General features: G+C 29.4%; 2 protein-coding genes across 2 annotated transcripts; both read right to left on the reverse strand.

The window, feature by feature from the left end:
• Positions 1-5381: 5381 nt before the first annotated feature.
• LOC123906826 (transcription factor MYB11-like) lies at positions 5382-9605 on the reverse strand. The gene is made up of 4 exons (XM_045956840.1): positions 9525-9605; positions 9245-9414; positions 8338-8467; positions 5382-6367 (listed from the first exon to the last, which is right to left on the reverse strand). The coding sequence occupies exons 2-4, from the start codon at positions 9375-9377 to the stop codon at positions 5536-5538; spliced, it is 1095 nt and encodes a 364-aa protein (XP_045812796.1). The 5' UTR covers positions 9378-9414; positions 9525-9605; the 3' UTR covers positions 5382-5535.
• Positions 9606-15156: 5551 nt separating this feature from the next.
• On the reverse strand, positions 15157-16666 carry LOC123891006 (F-box protein At3g56470-like). Its single transcript, XM_045940786.1, has 2 exons — positions 16597-16666; positions 15157-16250 (listed from the first exon to the last, which is right to left on the reverse strand). Exons 1-2 carry the CDS (start codon positions 16664-16666, stop codon positions 15157-15159), a joined length of 1164 nt encoding a protein of 387 aa, XP_045796742.1.
• Positions 16667-19339: the final 2673 nt, after the last annotated feature.

A 19339-nucleotide genomic window follows, 5' to 3' on the forward strand; every position in this document is an offset into this window, starting at 1 on the left:
ATACAGTTTCGGTACTGCTACGTCTGGGTCACGTGGCATTGTTTAATTGCTTCTCTTTTCAGCGAAGTAATCGTCACCTTTGCTTAACACCTAAATGACGCTATTTGTTGACGTGGCATGGTATAAGAGGCGGACATACGCATGTGTGCATAATAGCCAAGCCACGTGTAAATTAGGACACATGGTATGTTATAAATTGAATATTGACTTTTTTTTACATGAATAAATGGTAAATTCTTTAGAACACAATTTATTTAATGTGTTCCAGTATCCCGATTTGGATTTTCTGTTTTTTTTTCTTCTCTAATTCTCTTTTCTTTTTCTTCGTGTGAGGAGATAAATAAAAAATAAATAAGTGATGATGAGAGAAAAAATTATGAGAGAGAAAGACACATAAAAGAAAAAAAGAGAGAATTGTAGATAAATAGAAAGGACAAATACCTAGTATAATTGGTGACGTGGATAATTGTGATAGATTCATAAATAGTATTGCATTCATAAATTGTAATAGTATACTTCCTCTGAATACAAATATAAGCAAAAAAAACTGCATACGCAATGTTTAAAAAATTTAGTCAATTTTCTTGATTTAATGCAAAATATAAGTTAAGTTTACTATATTACCCATTTTGAAAAGTGTAAAAGTGAAATAAATGCCTAAAATAAAATAGAAATAAATAAGGGTATATTAGGAATAATAATATTAATTAGTTTAAAAGTAGTTAACTTTTACTTATAATAGTGATCAAAATTTAAAGTTTTTTTTCATGATATTTATGTCCGGAGAGAGTATAAAGTTATATTAAAGTGCGTAAAAAAATTAAATTAAAGAACTTACGAAAATAAATTAAACTAGAACTTCGACCCGTGCGGTGCACGGGTCTAACTAGCTTAACATGTAACAAAAAATTGTAATATTAAAAGATATTTAAAAAAAGTTGAGTTTAATCACAATTATGTGATTAAACATTATGTAAAAAAAGGTATTTAATGATTGTAATATTAAACATTATGCAGTTATCAATTTCTTTGTCAGGTTACCTATTAGGTAATTATAAATTCATTTAATATTAGGTTAACATATAAGGTTGATGTGGAATTTACGGATCTTTAACAATGGGGTGATTGATGTGGAAGAGGTGGTGGAGTCAATTATAAGGTTGTCCTGGCAGTGGTTTATTGGGCGCATGGCCAAAGGCCCTTGTCTCTTGTATGAATGGCGGTGGAACCCAGGTGACTGCTTCCCCAGGTGATGGTTCGAGTGTTTGCTTCGCTTCGCTTATGTTAGGGCTCGCTGCAGGATTGCTTTTGCTGCTGCTTTCTGCTTTGTCCTCTGTGTTGTGGTTTTATGTTTTTAGCTGGATTGTTTTTTGGATTGTTGAGTTTAGTCTTATTTTTGTGTTTTGGTTATGGGTAATCGGTCCCCCTCTCTGTACTGGTTTACTAAACCTTTAGCACCTCTTGTGCTGTGGTTTATTTTTAAATAACTTCCTTTTTGCTTTTAAAAAAATAAAAATAAATATTAGGTTAACATATTAGAATTTTTTAACTCCAATCACAATTGAAGCACATGCTCTAGTGGTTGAAAAACTTTATTGTAAGCAAATGATGCATATTTGATTCCTACCATAGACAAATTTATTATTATTTTTAACATAAATCTACAATAAAAAAAGAGGGAAAATGAGTGGGAAAAAAATTAGGTTTATGGTTAGCTTATCGGAATAAGCTTAAAATATAAGAGATAACTGTATAAAATTATTATAAATTGTTTTTAGCATAAATCGTTAGAATTTTTTATCTTAAACCGCAAAAACAAAAATAAATTTAATAGTCAAAATACTTTTGACTATTGCTCTTGCTTCGAGATTGTTGTTGTTTGGGGATTGATCTTGCTTGTTTTAGTATGTTGAGACTCTTCTAAAACCTTCTACAATATTCCTTTGATGGTGTAAGTTTTTACTGAATAGATATGTTAGTCTTAGCGAACAAAAACAAAAAAGCTGTTATGTATTAGATATTAACCACATGATCTCTTAATGGGGTAGTTAACGTAATTGAGAAGAAAAAAATAAAGAACACACTTTAGGGTTAATGAGAAATTACCGTAATATGCACTTTGTAGGTAATTTTCACTTATTTAAATTAATAAAAGATTTAACAAAATTTATATTTATATAGGCAAATAAATTTAAATTAGTCAATTCAAGTCATTCTATATCTATATTTATTATTAAACTTATCAATGATTTTCACTTAACAAAAACTTATAAACATAAATGATTTTATTTTTTTTACCATTAATCAATTAACCATCTACTCTTTTTTGACAGAAGTAGAACCATCAATTCTATTATAGTATATTTTTCATTTTATCTCCAACATCTCTTCTACGAGGGTTTATATTTATAAGAATGATTTTATGGTTAAGGTGAATGAGTTAAGGAATTAAGCGATAAGGAGGTTAAAAATTCTATACTCACCCATAGACAAATACTAAAAATATCAATAACTTTCTTTTTTGTTACTATTTTTTAATTACAAAATTTCCAACTTCATGGTGAGCAACCTGTAGGAGATGCAAGTGAAATCTTTTCTCTTAAATAATTATTTTATATGTAAAAGTCAATAATAAGCGACTAATCACTTATTTAATATAAATATAATATTTAAAAGATATTTTTATACTGATATATTACTCCTTAATGTATTTATTTAAAGTCGAGGCTTCAAACTTTGACATATAAATTTGTCAAAAGATGTTTTTTCTGATTTTTATAACATCTGCTACTAAAATATCATATTGGTAAAAATGAATATGAGAAGGGCGCGCAAGAAGTACAAGGGTGTAAACAAAAATACTCTCATAGTTTTGGGTCTTGAGGGCAGGCCCAATCAAGGTCTATTAAAGTTCAAACAGCACTTTTTTATGGAAATTCTTTTTGACACCCTTATTTTTTTTCTACTACCTAATATTTGCGTAATTTTTTTTTCTCTTTTAATGGAAACTAGTTTATAATTAAACTATCTTGTAATTATAAAAGCTTGCTAACCAGAACTCTGGACTACTAGAGCCCCTTTCCCTAGAAACCAGAGGGTTATAAACCAAAAAAAAAGCTTGCTAACCAAATTATATTTACGTTCATACTATAGGTAACTATTGTAACACATGGACGTTCTTATATTTACTATTTATAACAAGGGTCATGCTAAACAGTGTCCCAGACCCTTGTTAAGCATACTAAGATAGGAAATAAAAGATAAATTTAATGTTGGTAAAATAACTTTTTTCATTTTTAAATATTGAATGCACAAGTTCTAAGACATAGTTTCCTTTTTAATACTCCCTCCGTCCCAAAAAGAATGACCCATTTTGAATATATGCACTATTCATATATATTGTTTTGACCATATTTTTCTACTAATAAATAAAAATAAATATTAACATATAAGATGTTGTTAGATTCGTCTCGATGAGTATTTTCAAAATATCAATTTTTTATAATTTTTACTATTATACAATTAAAGATATTAGTCGCCAAAGTTATGCATTGGCATGCGTGTTTCGGTCAACTGGGTCATTCTTTTTGGGACGGAGGGAGTATGGTTAACTATTACCCCAGGACATTATTTAGCATTTTTCTTATAACAAAACCAAAATTAGACCATTGCAACAATCCAATAAAAGTCACCATTTGTTTTTATTATTTTGTACATTCACGTTTTATTATTTATTCAACAATGTCAACCTTTTCAAAATGCTACAAACTAAATTGAGTTGTGAAAAAACAAAAATATTATTCAAACACAATTATCTAACAAATTTTAAAAAATATTTTTTTGCATATTTTGAATTCCATATTGTGAGTGAGTGTAGAGAGAGAACATGTTACAGTATACAGTATAGTATTTTTGTCCCACAAATTAATGTTATGCACCAAAAAGCCGTACAAATGAAAAAGCCTAAACACACAAAAACAGAACACATAACAGTATAAGACACATGCATTAACTCTTTGTTTTTTCAAGAGAAAACAAAGCAATAATTATTTTATTTATGAGGATCAATCTCTCCCAACATCTCATTAAACTCCATCACACTCTCCCAATACTATTTATCATCATCAAAATCTAAACACATTGAGGACCATTCACCACTTCCCCCAATTGTTTCATCAGCTTTTGTAATTTACATTAACCATCTTTGGGGTCCTCATATGAAACCAAATTATAATTAAGACACATCACCATCATAACTTACTCAGAACCATAAGTGTCTTAAATTCTCTATTTATACATAGTGAACATTTTTTTTTGGTAAAAAGAAGGTGTAGAGACACGTAGAGTTAATTATAAGGATCACAAAAACAACAACAAGAGTGTACATTAACATTCACAATAATAAATATTCCTTCACTAAAAAAGTCATTTACATTAATGGTATATTTGGAAAACACAATAAGTTTGCTTATAGTATATGACTACGGAAAAGTGACACATACTCTACTCTTTCAGTAACTTACGACTATTTACTTATAGTAGGGATGACAATTTGACTCATACCCAATGAGCACCCACAAAAAATACTAATATAACGGATATGGTAAAAATCCGTATTTTGGATACAGGTACGGATATAGGTATTACCCGTAAAAATGAACGGGTATGGGTGCGGGTACGGGTACCTTAGTACCCACCCCGCCCCATACCCATATAATAACATATTTATATCAATTTTAAAAAATGTAACACTATTAAACTATTACATATTCTTAATAAAAATATTTATAACAAAGAAGTGAACTTTAACACGAGGTTAATAAAAAAATTTATTACAATTTTCATGAGTCAACATTAAATTTTTTTTTTTTAAAAAAATTAATTATATTAAAATGATGTGATATTTTATAATTGATCGATTTATATTTAGTAAAAATGAGGGTAACGGGTACGGGTATGAGTACTTAGGTACCCATAGGGTATGGTAATGGGTACAAAGATTGTTACCCACGCGATGGGGATGAGTACAAGTATTTTTTTCAAACTGTGGGTATGAGGATGAGTGTTATAGTACCCTACCCATATCCTACCCATTGTCATCCCTAACTTACATTGTCAACCAATGAAAACAATTCACATAAGTGAATTTGCTTATGGTACCCACAACTAATTTGTAACAAATTTTTGAATTTACATGTGACTTGTTGTCATTTGTTAATGAATAAATATCCTCAAATTATAAATGGGTGTGTGGATTAGAAAAAACCCTAAAAAATCTCCATTTTCTAATTAGTCTATAATATTTTTTTTCTCTTAATTTATTTCTTCTTATCTTAATCCACGCATGTATATGATCCATGTTAAATACATCAACTATTTAATGATTTAAAAAATAAATTTTATTTATAATAATGAACGAGGGAGGATGTACACACTAAATCATCCACTAAGAAAAAAAACTAGACACTAAAAACCATACAAAAGAAAAATTCTCAACACACAAAAACAGAACACATACATGCATGCATTCTTTATTCAAGAGAGAAACCAAGCAATCAAATCATTTTGTTTCTGAGGATCAATCTCTCCCAACATCTTATTATCATCATCTTCATACAACAATTTCAAAATCTTTTCTTTATGCTCCCTAAAACTATCATCATTATCATCATCATCAAAAATATTAAACTCCATCACACTTTCCCAATTCCATTTATCATCATGATCAAAATTTAATCCCATTGAGGTCCATTCATCACTAATTTCCCCATTGTTAGAGCTGCTTTGGTAATTATTCACACTACTATCACATGAATCCAATTTATGATTTTTAAGACACACATCAACATCATTCTCTTCACCCATAACCATATCACCCACCATTTCTCTCTCTTCACTTAAATTTGAAACAGTACCACATGTTTTCACCAAACAATTTTCCAACCCACTATCTTCATTAATGCTATCTAATAATTCACTCAGTACTATGATGTCGTCACATGATTCATAATCACAAGTTTCTTCTTTCTCTTCTTCATATGTTGTTTTTACCACCTCAACCTCATTTTCTAGTGACGGTGTCCGTGGAATTTGAACTTCAGGTTCAATAGTGACAGTTTCTTCAATATTAGTGACGGTTTTGTTAGTATTAGTGACGATTTGTTTTTTGTAGTTTTTGTTTTTCTTCATTGCCCAACGACTTGTTCTGCCACATTTACGCTTAGGAGGAGGAATATCTATAATCTTTGGCTCCGTAGTGTTGGATATTTTGGAGAAACTGTAAATTTTTCTGCTTAGGTGAGAATTCCAATGGTTTTTAATTTCATTGTCGGTTCTTCCTGGCAAGTGGCTAGCTATCATGGACCACCTGAAAAAATTCAAAGAAAGCTTATAAACATTAAAATCATGGTACCTTCCTTGTGTTAGTATATTCGTTTTCATTAAATTATTTGTTCTACTGTACGTCTCTACCTCTTTATTGTTTTTGGTCAATCTACCCTACATTTTTATGGCAATATTTTTTTTTTTTATCGACAAGTCATTGTAAACTCACACACACATAGTGCAGAAACCACTTTAGTCGTGGTGTTTGAATCCTCTCCATTCACTGAATGGTTCTATTTGATCTCAACCATTGATTTTTATTAAATATTAACGGTCAATACTATAGTATCATTGATGGGCAGTTCAAATCTGCACATAACATAAAACCGAAGAGGAAGACATGAGATGATCTGGATCCCTGTCCAACCTAACAATTTATGTATTTTTGTTAATTGAGTTAAGATTTTTTGGACTTTACAGCACCAAACTGTGTGGGTTTTTGACAGCATGCAATCAACATCCCTAGTATAGTATAACCAGACTCATACTTGGATCTTTCGTACAAAACAAAGGTACAATATGTCAGCTTACTTTTTTATTGAAAATAAACTCCCGTTAATTTGGAACCAATGATAACATGACACGAGTGATGAAAAAAAGTTGTCAACAAACAGTACTTCCCTGTCTCACTTCTACTACCGGTCAACTTTTTAATACTCATATGAGAAACTACGAGTATTTATTTTTAGAAAATAAAAAAATAAATTTTATATTTATTATAACTTTTTTAAGTTAATTTTTTATAACTTTCAAAAATATTTTTTTTGTATATATTTTTAAGATATTGCCTACCCAAGTTCCATGATAATTATCTATATTTGGTTGCTTAATAAGTGCCGAGATTCGAACTTCGGACATCAACCTTTATGGTGGAATTTCTAGCTACTTGAAACAAAAAAGTGCGTCTAGGGCACACAAAGTCACTTATTAGTATTTTCTTTGGTACAATATATATAAACTAGATATATCGGTTATTTAATCAATTTAAAATGATAATAATTTTTTTTTGTCAGGTAATCTAGTGGCTAGAAAATTCATCTTATAAGTGAATTCGTGGAGTGTCTGAGATTCGAATCCTGACCCCTGCATATATACTTCAATGTCTTGCCAGAACTCGGGTCACAGACTCACGGGACAATCCCTTTTTTTATTTTATCAAGTAGCCTTAGTAACTAGAATTTCATATTTAAAGTGAAGTGAAATAGTGAGAGTACTAGAGTTCGAACTCCTATTCTTACATTTTACATACAATGTACATACCAACTAAGCTATAATCACGAAGATTAATTCCCCTTTCTATATGAGTGTGTATATGAATATGTATGACCTTTATCAATAAGAAGAAAAAAAATGATTAATACTATAATAATTGCGACATGTGTTTTTGTTATTATTCACGTTGAAACATGAAAATTGACAACAAAAATAAAATTCTAAAAATGATCAATGATTTAAGACAATATTTTGTACATGTGGCAATAGAAACATCTACAAATTCATATTATTGATCACAAACATCGAATCGTAGTCATCAAATTATTTAATATTTAACTTTAACTATAATTATTTTTATATTGTAAAAGATTTTACACATAAAATGTATAAAAAATAATTTCTTATTATTGTTATATATATTAGTAGTATTTTTTTGTGGTTATATATATTAGTATTGATTAGGATCTTATTTTATATCATTTAATTAAGTTATTATGTTTTATTTTAAAACGACAAATCAGTGATATATATAGTCTTATGCAAAAGACAGATTTTGTAGATAGCGGTCTCCATCCACATTATTACTAATAAAGACATGATCAGCTGAACTTACGTGGGCAAGAATGATCCTAAATAAAAGGGGTAAATGTTTTTACAAGAAAAGGAAATTTTGACTTTAATTTTTCCTATAATTAATACCAGTACAATATTCAACAACACTAGCTAGGACTCACTGACCTGTTGCCATAAGAAGTGTGCAGCTTTACAATTGTGTCTTCCTCTTCCTTAGAAATGTTCCCTCTTTTAAGGTCGGTTCTCAAATAGTTAATCCATCTTAATCTACAACTCTTCCCGCACCTTAGTAATCCTTTCAATTCCCAAATATAATGTTAGTAAAAAAATGAATTTGTGGAGTACATTTTAATGCATATTAAATAATTGATGTATCTGATTTATAATACAAACATCTATTAAAATGAATTTGTGAAGTAGTCTTTTGTGTATAATAATAATGAAATGGCATGGTTTGTCATATTGAAATTAAATATATTTTAAAATCACATACATTATAGAAAAAGTTCAAACTAAAAATTTAGTACTCTCTCTTCAAAATATAAGTGAGATTAAATTAATCAATAAAATTTAATATATTTGGTATAAAATTTAAATCAAATACATTAATTTTTATTGACACGTTTATTTTAAGACTGAGAAAATTTTATACACACCGACAAGACAATGCGTCATAATCGTTCAATTATTAAAAAAGTTGATTTTCATCATATCTTATTGAAAAATCATTAAGATGGTGATTTATTATTGCCAGTTAACAATATGGGTTTATCATAATTTCTAACTAAATACATTAAATTAACATTGGTCCCCCAAGAGACAAGTAGACAAGTAGTTAAATTAACCGGACAAAAATACTTCTTTTGATTTTTTTTATTAAAGACAATTAACTTTTTTAATTTATTAAATAATTAATGTATTTAACCTAAATAAATAAGTAAATATATTATATATAAACTATATACGTTAATTATTCACTGAATCTAAAAAAAAAAACTATTTCTTTATAAAAAAGGATCTAATATAATACTCCGTATAGTAATATTAATAATTAATTACTATTGATATATACCTGCATTTTTGGGCAATGACCTCCAAGAACCTTCTCCATTGGTCTGAATATATTTAGTCAAGATCTCATCTTCTTCAGTTGTCCATCTTCCCCTTTTCAACCCTACTTTTTGACAACAAGGAGCTCTTCCCATATCTAACTATTATACAGTAGTGTATATAATTTTTTTTCTGTTAAAAAAAACAATGCATGCACAAAATTGTTATATATATAACACAAGAAAAGGAAAAATGTAGCTAGGAAAAAACAAATAAACACATGAAATTATAGTTATAGCTACCTAGTAGTTTTAGTGTTTGAGAATGAGACAAGACAGTGAGGTGAAGAAAGGTTTTGTATACCGACCAGCTCGGTGGTTTGTGAAAAGTATGAGAGAGCAGTTGAAGTGATTTATAGAACTTAAAAAGGTAGTGTAGTAATGTGTGTTGGGCCTAGTGATTTAGACATATGTATGGTGGCAGATTCAGCCACGTTTGTGTTGTAATAGGGCTACGATCGTGGCTAATCCACCGTCTAGACACTCCTACGGGGCTTACATCTCCCACGTTGTTGTACTACTGTAGACTCCTACTATACTCCTATGATTAATTAATTGCAAGTATGCTTCTGCCTTCTGGTATGTCCTTGCAATTTAATGACATAAATTTGATGGTCTTGTTGTGATCAAGCTGTGTACACTAAGCTATTTATTTTTGGTACTTAGAAGACAGTCATAAAATATTACAAAATTTAGAGTACTTATTATGAAATTTTGAATTTAAATCTGGATAAAAACACCCTGTCTAATAATCAACATTGTCAATCGAAACTTATTAAGATCATTAAAATTAAATTAGGGTCTTACTAATTAATGTATTATATAATAGGTTTATCGAGATAAATATCAATTCTATAAAAAAAATTACAATGAGTTACGGAAACAATTCTATCTTGTAGATAGAGTTGAATAGGTTAGATCGAGTTGCACTTTGGCAAGCTTAGTCTACTTGTATAAAAAAATTGAAGGGTTGAACTTGGTCCGTGGTCAATAAAAAAAGGGTTAATAGCTATTTACCCCCCTGCAATATTAGCTAGTTTTGCTTTACTCCCTATAAAATAAATTTTTTGGATTCCCCCTCGTAATATTCAGATTCCATCACTTACCCTCTAGATTGACAACTTGACATGAAATCTTTGTTTTTTATGACATGGCATGCTTAAGTGGCTTTTTATTATAATTTTTATTTATTTGATTATTATTAAGTTGCCAAATAATGAGCTATGTCAATTAAAAAATAATAAAAAAAAAACTAGAAAAAAGGGGTTGGAAGTGGAACCGAAAGAACAAACAACATCTTCATCTCTCTAATCATCATCATTATCACAAACCCAGAAAATCCAGACCCATAAAACTCTTCTTCATCTTCACCAACCATCAAAGCTTCATCATAAAGTGGCAGTAACGACTCAAGCTCCGGCAAGTCCATTTTCCTAGGTGATTGATTGATTATAACAAATAACATGTGATAAAAGATTTTTCTTTTTTGAAAAAATAAAATGTGTAACATTAAAAATAACCCTGAATTGATTATGTGTCAAAAAATGAAAAAAAGGGTAACTTAAAAATTTCATACGTATGTTCTTTTCTTGTATAGTAGATAACTACTGAGATGTTTAAATATTTTTCTTATTTTATTAACGTGTACATCATTAAATCTGCATTAATTTATGAAAAAAATTACGGGCTTAAATTATCTATAAATAAAAAGAATTCATCGATTTATCGATATTTTGTTAACGTACAAATGATAAAATTATATAAATTCACTTCCTAAAAAAAAAAAAACCTAAAGTCACCATGTAAATAAGTAATGTTTCAGAAAGAGCAATATGAAATGCAACTCAATAATTTGATTTGGACATTAAACCGGTCGATCAAAATGGGAATTCCAAATTGGATGAGCAATATGCCGGTTAGGCACGGTCATACACAACATAGAAATAACACTCGAAAAAAAAGGAACACTTAGCTAGAGCAACAGGTGTTATAACAAAATTGACTACACTAATTATAATTAATTGTTTAAACGACAAAACTTTTAAATCATACTCTTTTTTTTCTTATAAATATTAATCATGCTCTTCGAAGCATTACTTACTTGTCAACTGGTTACACCATATTTAATACCGTGTAGAAAACATTACCCAACACGTCCGGGAGGCAACATTCACACGTACGTGTAACTTCTATACTCCATCCAGTGTTTAAATTTTCTCTTAAAAATTAGTACCAGTATTTAATTAATTTTCTTTTGGTAAACAAGTTCACTACGTAGACATAAAATTGTCACATAGTCAAATGTTAACAAAATTCTTCCTTTTGAGCTTCATTAAAGCACATATTAACAAAATCCTAATCAATTAGCTATAATTCTTCCTTTTGAAAAAATGTCACATAGTCACATGCCAACATTTTGCTAAGACTCTATTTGACAAAAAGTAACAAATATGTAGTAATTGATACACTAATTTATAGTGGATGGACTAAAAATTAACCGATTGCAATTTTTTTATTTAAAATATTAGTTTAAAGACTCGTGCATTTGTACCAAAAACTTTATTGATAATTGAAATTAAGATGAATTCTATACCAGTGCTTTTAAAAAAATTAGTTTAAAAACAAGCCATAAATATTTGAAATTAAGACAAATTCTATACCGGTGCTTTAAAATCACCCAAGACTCTAATATGATAATTGATGACACCTCTAAGAGGTAGAAGCTCCCACCACTTTCCTAATTCTTATCACTAAAAGCAACTTTACCGCACGGTCACCAAGTCCATATTTCTTATAGTTGCCATAGGCTATAAGGAACTTGCAATGAAATGAACGGTGGATGCACTAATATTTATGTTACGGCAACTATGTAGTGAACGTTAGCTATCACCTATAAAGCATATAATATTATTATATCTTATACTTTACATAAGTTAAATTAACATTAAATTTAAATCAAAACCTATGTTGCACAGTACTCCATTTGTTTTTCAACACTTTTCAATCTCATTCTTTTATTATTTGTTTATTTTTTTAATAAAGATTCATTTTAGTTTAAAATTAGAATTCATTGAGTCTTCTTTTCTTTTTATTTATTTTTAAAAGTAGAGCCGCATAGTTTTACTACTACTCCTAATTTTCTAAACATGTAAACCACAATATAACAATTTTTAAAAATTGCTATTTTTTATGTTTAATTATTTGTTTTAAGAATATAATTTTATTATTTTAAATATATAACTACATTAAAAAAAAATTATATGAGCATACCCGTACCTTAGTTTTTTAAAAAATACCGTACCACGTACCGGTACCAGTACCGGATACCGGTACCGTACCCGCACCTATGCAACATACCGAAACCCCTCACCACTAGACCAAACCTAGTGGCTTACTACTAATTTACTACTAAATATCGATAATAACATAATAAAGTTATTATAAAAAAATATAATAAAGTTAATTACTATCAAATTTACTAAATTATTCCAAATATATTCCAAATCAAATTTCTAATTTTTTTTATTCAAAAATATACATGAGACCATTATTTGTAACTGATACATAAAAAAATGGAATATAAATTTTTCATGAATAATTATAATCAAATTTATTCGTTTAATAAGTTTTACAATAAATAACACAAATTTTTCAAAAAATAAAATAATAAATAACACAATAGTTCTAACAATATTCTATAACAACTTTTTAAACATTTTATTCTAAATAATTTTATTTAGAAGGGGGTGTACCTACACACTACTTTAATACATCAAACTCATGTAAAAAAAAGATCGAATAAATGGGGAAAAAGAAAATTAAATGGGCTGGGCCGACCCATTAGCCTACGTGGCACATACAGGTTGGGCCGTGCTCATAAATGTGTAGCTCAATTATAATTAGGTCGGACCGGGCTAACCTATATATATATATATATATATATATATATATATATATATATATATATATATATATATATATATATATATATATATATATATATATATATATATATATATATATATATATATATAGTATGTCCCACCAGACCGGACCGGGCCAGCCCATTTGACAGCTCTAGAATTTATTGCTGACAAATTATAAACAGACTTGTTAGCTAATTGCAAATAAGCTATCTATTTGAATTTGCATTGTTCGATAAAATTAATAGTTGGTAATGTTTATGAATATATTCAATGACGTAAAAAAAAAAGTCTAATTAATATTTTTTTAATAAACACAATAAAGGTAAAATTTACCGAAAAAATGATAAGTTATAAACTTCTTGAAGTAATTTATATATATAAAAAAAATATTAACTAATAAAAATAAGGTAAATAATTTTTGACCCCCGCAAATCAGGCGAATTTTGATTTACCCCCTACAATTATTATTTTTGGATTACCCCCTTTAATGTGAAGATTCTCTGGTTTACCCCTTCATGGAAAATGTTGACGTAAGATTCCGTGTTTTTGACCCCTGTAATGACTAACCATGCAACATCATCATTACATGGGGTAATCCAAAAAAATAATTTGCAGTAGGTAAATCAAAACTCGCCTACTATGCAGGGCGTAAAAACCTCTTTACCTTAAAAATAACTATAACATTTAGCTCGCAAGAAAATTATGGTTTTCAAATGGGTCTTATTTAGTCATATGAAATTATAAGTTATAAGATAATTCATTATATTGGCAAACAACAAATAAAATTATACCTTAATTCTTTAAAAGAACCAAAAGGTTTGAGATGAAAATAAAATTCTACAAAGGATCGAAATAAGAGATCGAGTGAGTATATGATAAACAATGACTAAAAAATTAACCATACTTGGTTATATAATATTTTACAATGGAAAGTGAATATTAAGATACAACCCATAACATATCATATTAGATTTATAACATATTTTACATAATAGTTTCATTTAAAAAATATTTAATTAATTAATATATGACGTTCTATTTTGTAAGAAATCTTAAATGTTGGAAAAAAAATTCAAAAAAAATGTTATAAAAATAAATCACGTTACAATGCAAAAAACGGCATAAAAAATAGACGTTCGTAGAGGTTACACTCTCCCTCACTCTCTTCAACCCGCGAGTGGATTTCGTTTACACATGAACAGTGTTGTCTTCAACCTCTAGCGGGTCAACTCATGAACAGTAACGGCTTGCATTTTTCAGCTTAGTTTTTCGCGATTTTTTGCGCGTTTTGATCGGGATACGATTTCTAATGATTCTAATACAAAATTATAAAGTATAAAATATCAAAACGTGAGATCTAATGAGAAATTCGTTAATCTATTAACCCCATTAAAGAGATGGTTTTTCTTTGATTTCTTCCTCTATGTTTATCAAAAAAACACAAAATTTGTGGCATTAGATTCGTACAATATCATTGTCTACATAAGCCTTATAATATTTCACTTCAGCTTGTTGCATATTAAAATTCGAATATTTGAAAAATAAGAAAACGAAAATCATATAAAAAGATGAATATTTTAGTTTTGTTGAAAAAGAAAATGAAGTTTATTTGCAATCTTCAAGAAGAAGATGGGATGAAAAATGAATGTTAAAATTTAGTGGGTATTTTTGCAATTATACTATTTTAATTTAGTATTTCCATGTTTTTTATATCACAAATGATGAAAGATGAAATGAATGATCTTGATTAATGTCAATTAGGATAGGCTAATTCTGCCCATTTTCATGAAATGGGTAGAGAAGTTGTCACCTTCTTTCTTTTACCTCAATCCTTGTTTAAATATTGAAACTACAAACCATTGCAACTTTTGAAATTATTGACAAACAAAAAGGAAATATGTGGAAACATAAAGACCACAAGTAAAACTGTATACAAACTAGAGAACAATCTACTCAACTAGAGAATAATCTACCTCATATCGTACATGTCTAAAACACCAATCGAGTGTGAAGGAATGAGTGTATGAATGACTTTCATCAGGAGTTAGAAATGGAGTGCATTTTTTATCATCCCCTGAATACACACTAACTTCTACGCGTGAAAGACTACTAACATAAACATAATTTCTCTCATATCCCCACTTGTTCGGGTTGCTCAAAGAATAACAACTCTTGTCCCAAGAATAAAATAATGCATTGTCTCCCAAAGTTTTCAGTTTGACATAACTCATCGTTGAGAAGTCTATCTTGTATACATCCTTTATTTCGAAGTACTTAAAATGAGCTAGTAATAGTTGCTCATCACAATTAACCAACGCAAGGTGCGGTTTAAAGCCCGGGTTTGGTGTTATATTGGGAGTACTCTTTAGTTTTAGAAATTTAATATTTGCAGAATTCAAGCTGAGTACCCCTATGTTGGCCTTGTCAGTGACAACATATATTATATTATGCAAAACAACAAAGTCAATAACCTTCCCTACATTTTCCATTGTCGGATAAGTAACCCAACCACAATTTCGAGATTGATAGACATGCAAACTCTTTGGCCATCCGCCTAAAACCACGAAGACAAATTCCTGGGAGCATTTGCCAAAAGCAAGCAAAGCATGACAACCAAGATTAACTTGAAAGGTTGAGGAGGTATTGATTACCTTGTTTATTCTTGTAAATGGATTGATTAGCATTAATGAGTTATTGTCCTTCCCCATGATAAAATATCCACCAGAATACGTAAAATATTCAATCGGCCTGAAGCACTTTTGATCCATCTTCCACCAATAAACTTTTTGGTCGGGTAGGCTTCTAAAGGAATACGATGGTTTGCTATGTTTATCACACCAAATTTCAATAAGTAATGGTGCTTGGGATGCCAAGAAATTTGTCCAGTAAATTTTGTGAGAAACCCTCCAACTCTTGCACACACCAGAAAAATGTAAGAGGTCGTCCAAATCTAGTTTTTCGGAAATGATATCAAGCACATCACAAGGAAGGTCAGAATTCTGTTCTATCTTCTTCTTCTTCTTCTTCTTCTTCACCTTTTTCCCTTTGCATCACAACAATAATGACAGTGTTAGGTGATTTCTAAAAATACAAATGTAAATGTAGTTCTTCTATTTTCTTGATCATGCCAATGTAGTTCTTCTTCAATGATCAATGCAGTGTCACAACTTAAACTATCAATTAATTGTGCAAAACTTGATCAAATTAGTCTCTAAATTAGGACTCTGTTACACTTAATTAATCCAACATAGATTGAACAATTTAAATGTGACTATATATAAATAAGTAGAGAACTAATGATGGCATATATAACTGCAGAAAATTGTATTAAGATATGTTAAGTGCAAACAATAATCAATCATAAACTACTAACTAACTAACTAACTAACCGGTCCTCGATGTGACTTGAAGGTGAAACAATGTTCCTTTTGCATCATCGTTGTTTCCGGGGATCTCCATCTTCATTGAGACAATGATTCAGTTTAACTAATAATAACTCCAATTCAGTTTAACAAAAATTAAATCTTTATTTTGTTTAGTGTGTTCTTTTGATGAAAGTTATAATACTTGTATATATAATAATATAATACTCCTTTAACCCTATTTCAGATATTGTATAATAAATCTTTTTTATTTTATTATCAAATCAATTTTATTGTTTTAAAAAAAAAAATCAAATAAATTTGATCTTAAACAAATTTAAATATGATTTTTTTGTAATCCAAACTAATTTGAAGGAGAGAAATTCTCGTATATTTTATTATGGAGAGAAATTCAAAATTCGCATTTTTATTATGATTAAATAAATTCAAAATTCGCAATATATATATTTTCTATATAAAAACTAGGTGAACACTTCGGCTAAAATTTGTTTGAATATGTACCCATTATGCAATAATTCAATTACATGCCTTATTTTTATTGTTGATTTATTATAAAATAAATTCAAATTAAATTATAATCATATTTAATATTTCATCACAGGAATTCGTTTATTCAAAATTTTATCTAACATGACAAAAAGTTATCCCCATGATGAAAAGTGTTTGTAGATGATAGTGAGAACTAAGCATGAAAATTTGATTGATATTCATTAAAAAATAATAAAGAATTAGAGAGAGACAAAAGAGTGATAGAAATAGAGAGAGAGTATCAGTGGTGTAAAATGAAAAACGGGAAGCACTTCCCAGCCCGCTATTAAAAATACACATTGACTAATTAACATTTGAATATCGACTGCGAAGGTTATCCACATTTTCATATTTCATATTTTATTATGGGAATCACTTATTCAAATTTTTATTTAGCATGATGAAAAGTGACCCCTGTGATAAAAAATGTAAGTAGAATATAGTGATAAATGAGCACAAGAGTTTTATTGATATTCATTAAAAAAATATATAGAATTTTATTGATATTTATTGATAGAGTCTCTACAGAGTCATGTAACGGAGACGAGAAAAAGATAAAAATAGAGAGAGAAAGAAAGAGAGAATCTCTCAGTGGTATATAATAAGAAACAAAAAACACTTCCCACTCCACTATTGTAAATCCACATTGACTAATTAAAATTTAAATTCCGACTACGAGAATTTTTCCATATTTTTTGTCCATGACACTTTTACTAGATTACATCTGGCCGATGAAAACTATGGGAAACCTAAAATAAATAAATATAATTTTAATTTTTTATAATCTATGAAATTTGGTCTATGTCATAATTGCAATAATCTCAACCGTCACTATCCCCTACATTTTCCACCAGCTAAAGTGGTATCACATACTTTGCATTTACATCTTTGGACCGGCGCTAGCCTTTTGCAATGCCTACGGTTGTGGACTGGCAGATTGGTCTCTTGCATCTACCTACGGAAAATTAGCCATCTTCATTATCTGTGCTTGGGCAGGCGCAGCTAACGGCGGTGTCGTAGCTGGTTTAGCAGCATGTGGTGTCATGATGAACATTGTTTCAACCGCTTCAGACCTTATATATGCAGGACTTTAAAAATCTTCACTACGTTGTGAGATGTGACAGAATGGGCGTACTCCCTCCGTGACATTTTATAAGTAAATTTCACTTTTCTAGGTTCATTGCATAAGTTCACGGATGGAGTATCAGTATGCAATAATTTTAAACTAGATGACATGCATACATATTAAATCCTTAATATTTTAAGAGATAACATTTTGTTTCAGTTGTAATTAGTTTATGCATTTCAATTTATCCATATGCACTCTTGGCATCTTTTTCATGATCAATCAACAATAACAAAATACTATCAGTAATCGAAAGCAAAGAATCAATTTCGCTACAATGACCAAACTACACCTTGATGGTACTTAAACTACATTATCTTCACTGAGAACATTGTGCTTTATTTCATCTTGGACACTTGAAGGTGTGAATGTATAACTTCATTATGCACATACCATAAGTGTACATTTCAGGACATTGGTTTGTGACGCATATCGATCAAGCTCTAGTGTTGAATTTATATCTTTTCGATGATTATACTTCTTTGTTTTATGGTAAAACTTATACTCTTATAATGTTTCCTTCAGCTTCGTTGGCGGAGGTAAAATGGAGGAGGAAGAGACAATTATTAAAGGTGATGATGTAATTGTTGAAGGTGAGGTCATATCGCTAGTGTACTTGTGAAAACTAAAGATCAAACACCATTAAAGTTGAGCATAGGCGCAGAACTTAGGAATCTGGCACAGAACTTAGGCGCGAGATAGGCGCAGAAACAGAAAAACTTCATTACTCACAATACTAGCTCTTACACTTGATTGATCTCATATATATATATACAGGATCAGAATCAACTAAACTAAGAGATAGTTACAAAGTGAAACTAATCCTAACAAACTTAGAGACTAAACGGTTATGGTGGTTGAATGACTTGTGAAGCAAGTAACAGCTCATTTCTTCTTATCTTCAGGTTTCACAGTTCTTATATTGCATTTCTTATTCATAAGATACATTATGCAACACTAGTGAAATGTTACACTGTGTGTGTCATAGCATAGCATAGCATCTGTTAACTTCAACTACATTTTATTCCGTCCATTCAACAGATGAAAAACAGGTATGGAACTCAATCTCTATTTGTGTCTTAAACTATAATTAAC

Source organism: Trifolium pratense, linkage group LG1 (genome assembly GCF_020283565.1).
Source record: "Trifolium pratense cultivar HEN17-A07 linkage group LG1, ARS_RC_1.1, whole genome shotgun sequence".
Classification (NCBI taxonomy): domain Eukaryota; kingdom Viridiplantae; phylum Streptophyta; class Magnoliopsida; order Fabales; family Fabaceae; genus Trifolium; species Trifolium pratense.

Excerpts from the sequence above, each read along its gene's own strand:
- LOC123891006 (XM_045940786.1), bottom strand. The coding sequence starts at position 16,666 with ATGGAGATCCCCGGAAACAACGATGATGCAAAAGGAACATTGTTTCAC. Across the intron at positions 16,251-16,596 it reads TCAAGTCACATCGAGGACCG|GGAAAAAGGTGAAGAAGAAG; the intron begins GTTAGTTAGTTA and ends TGTGATGCAAAG.
- LOC123906826 (XM_045956840.1), bottom strand. The coding sequence starts at position 9,377 with ATGGGAAGAGCTCCTTGTTGTCAAAAAGTAGGGTTGAAAAGGGGAAGA. Across the intron at positions 8,468-9,244 it reads GTCATTGCCCAAAAATGCAG|GATTACTAAGGTGCGGGAAG; the intron begins GTATATATCAAT and ends GGGAATTGAAAG. Across the intron at positions 6,368-8,337 it reads CACACTTCTTATGGCAACAG|GTGGTCCATGATAGCTAGCC; the intron begins GTCAGTGAGTCC and ends GAATTTTTTCAG.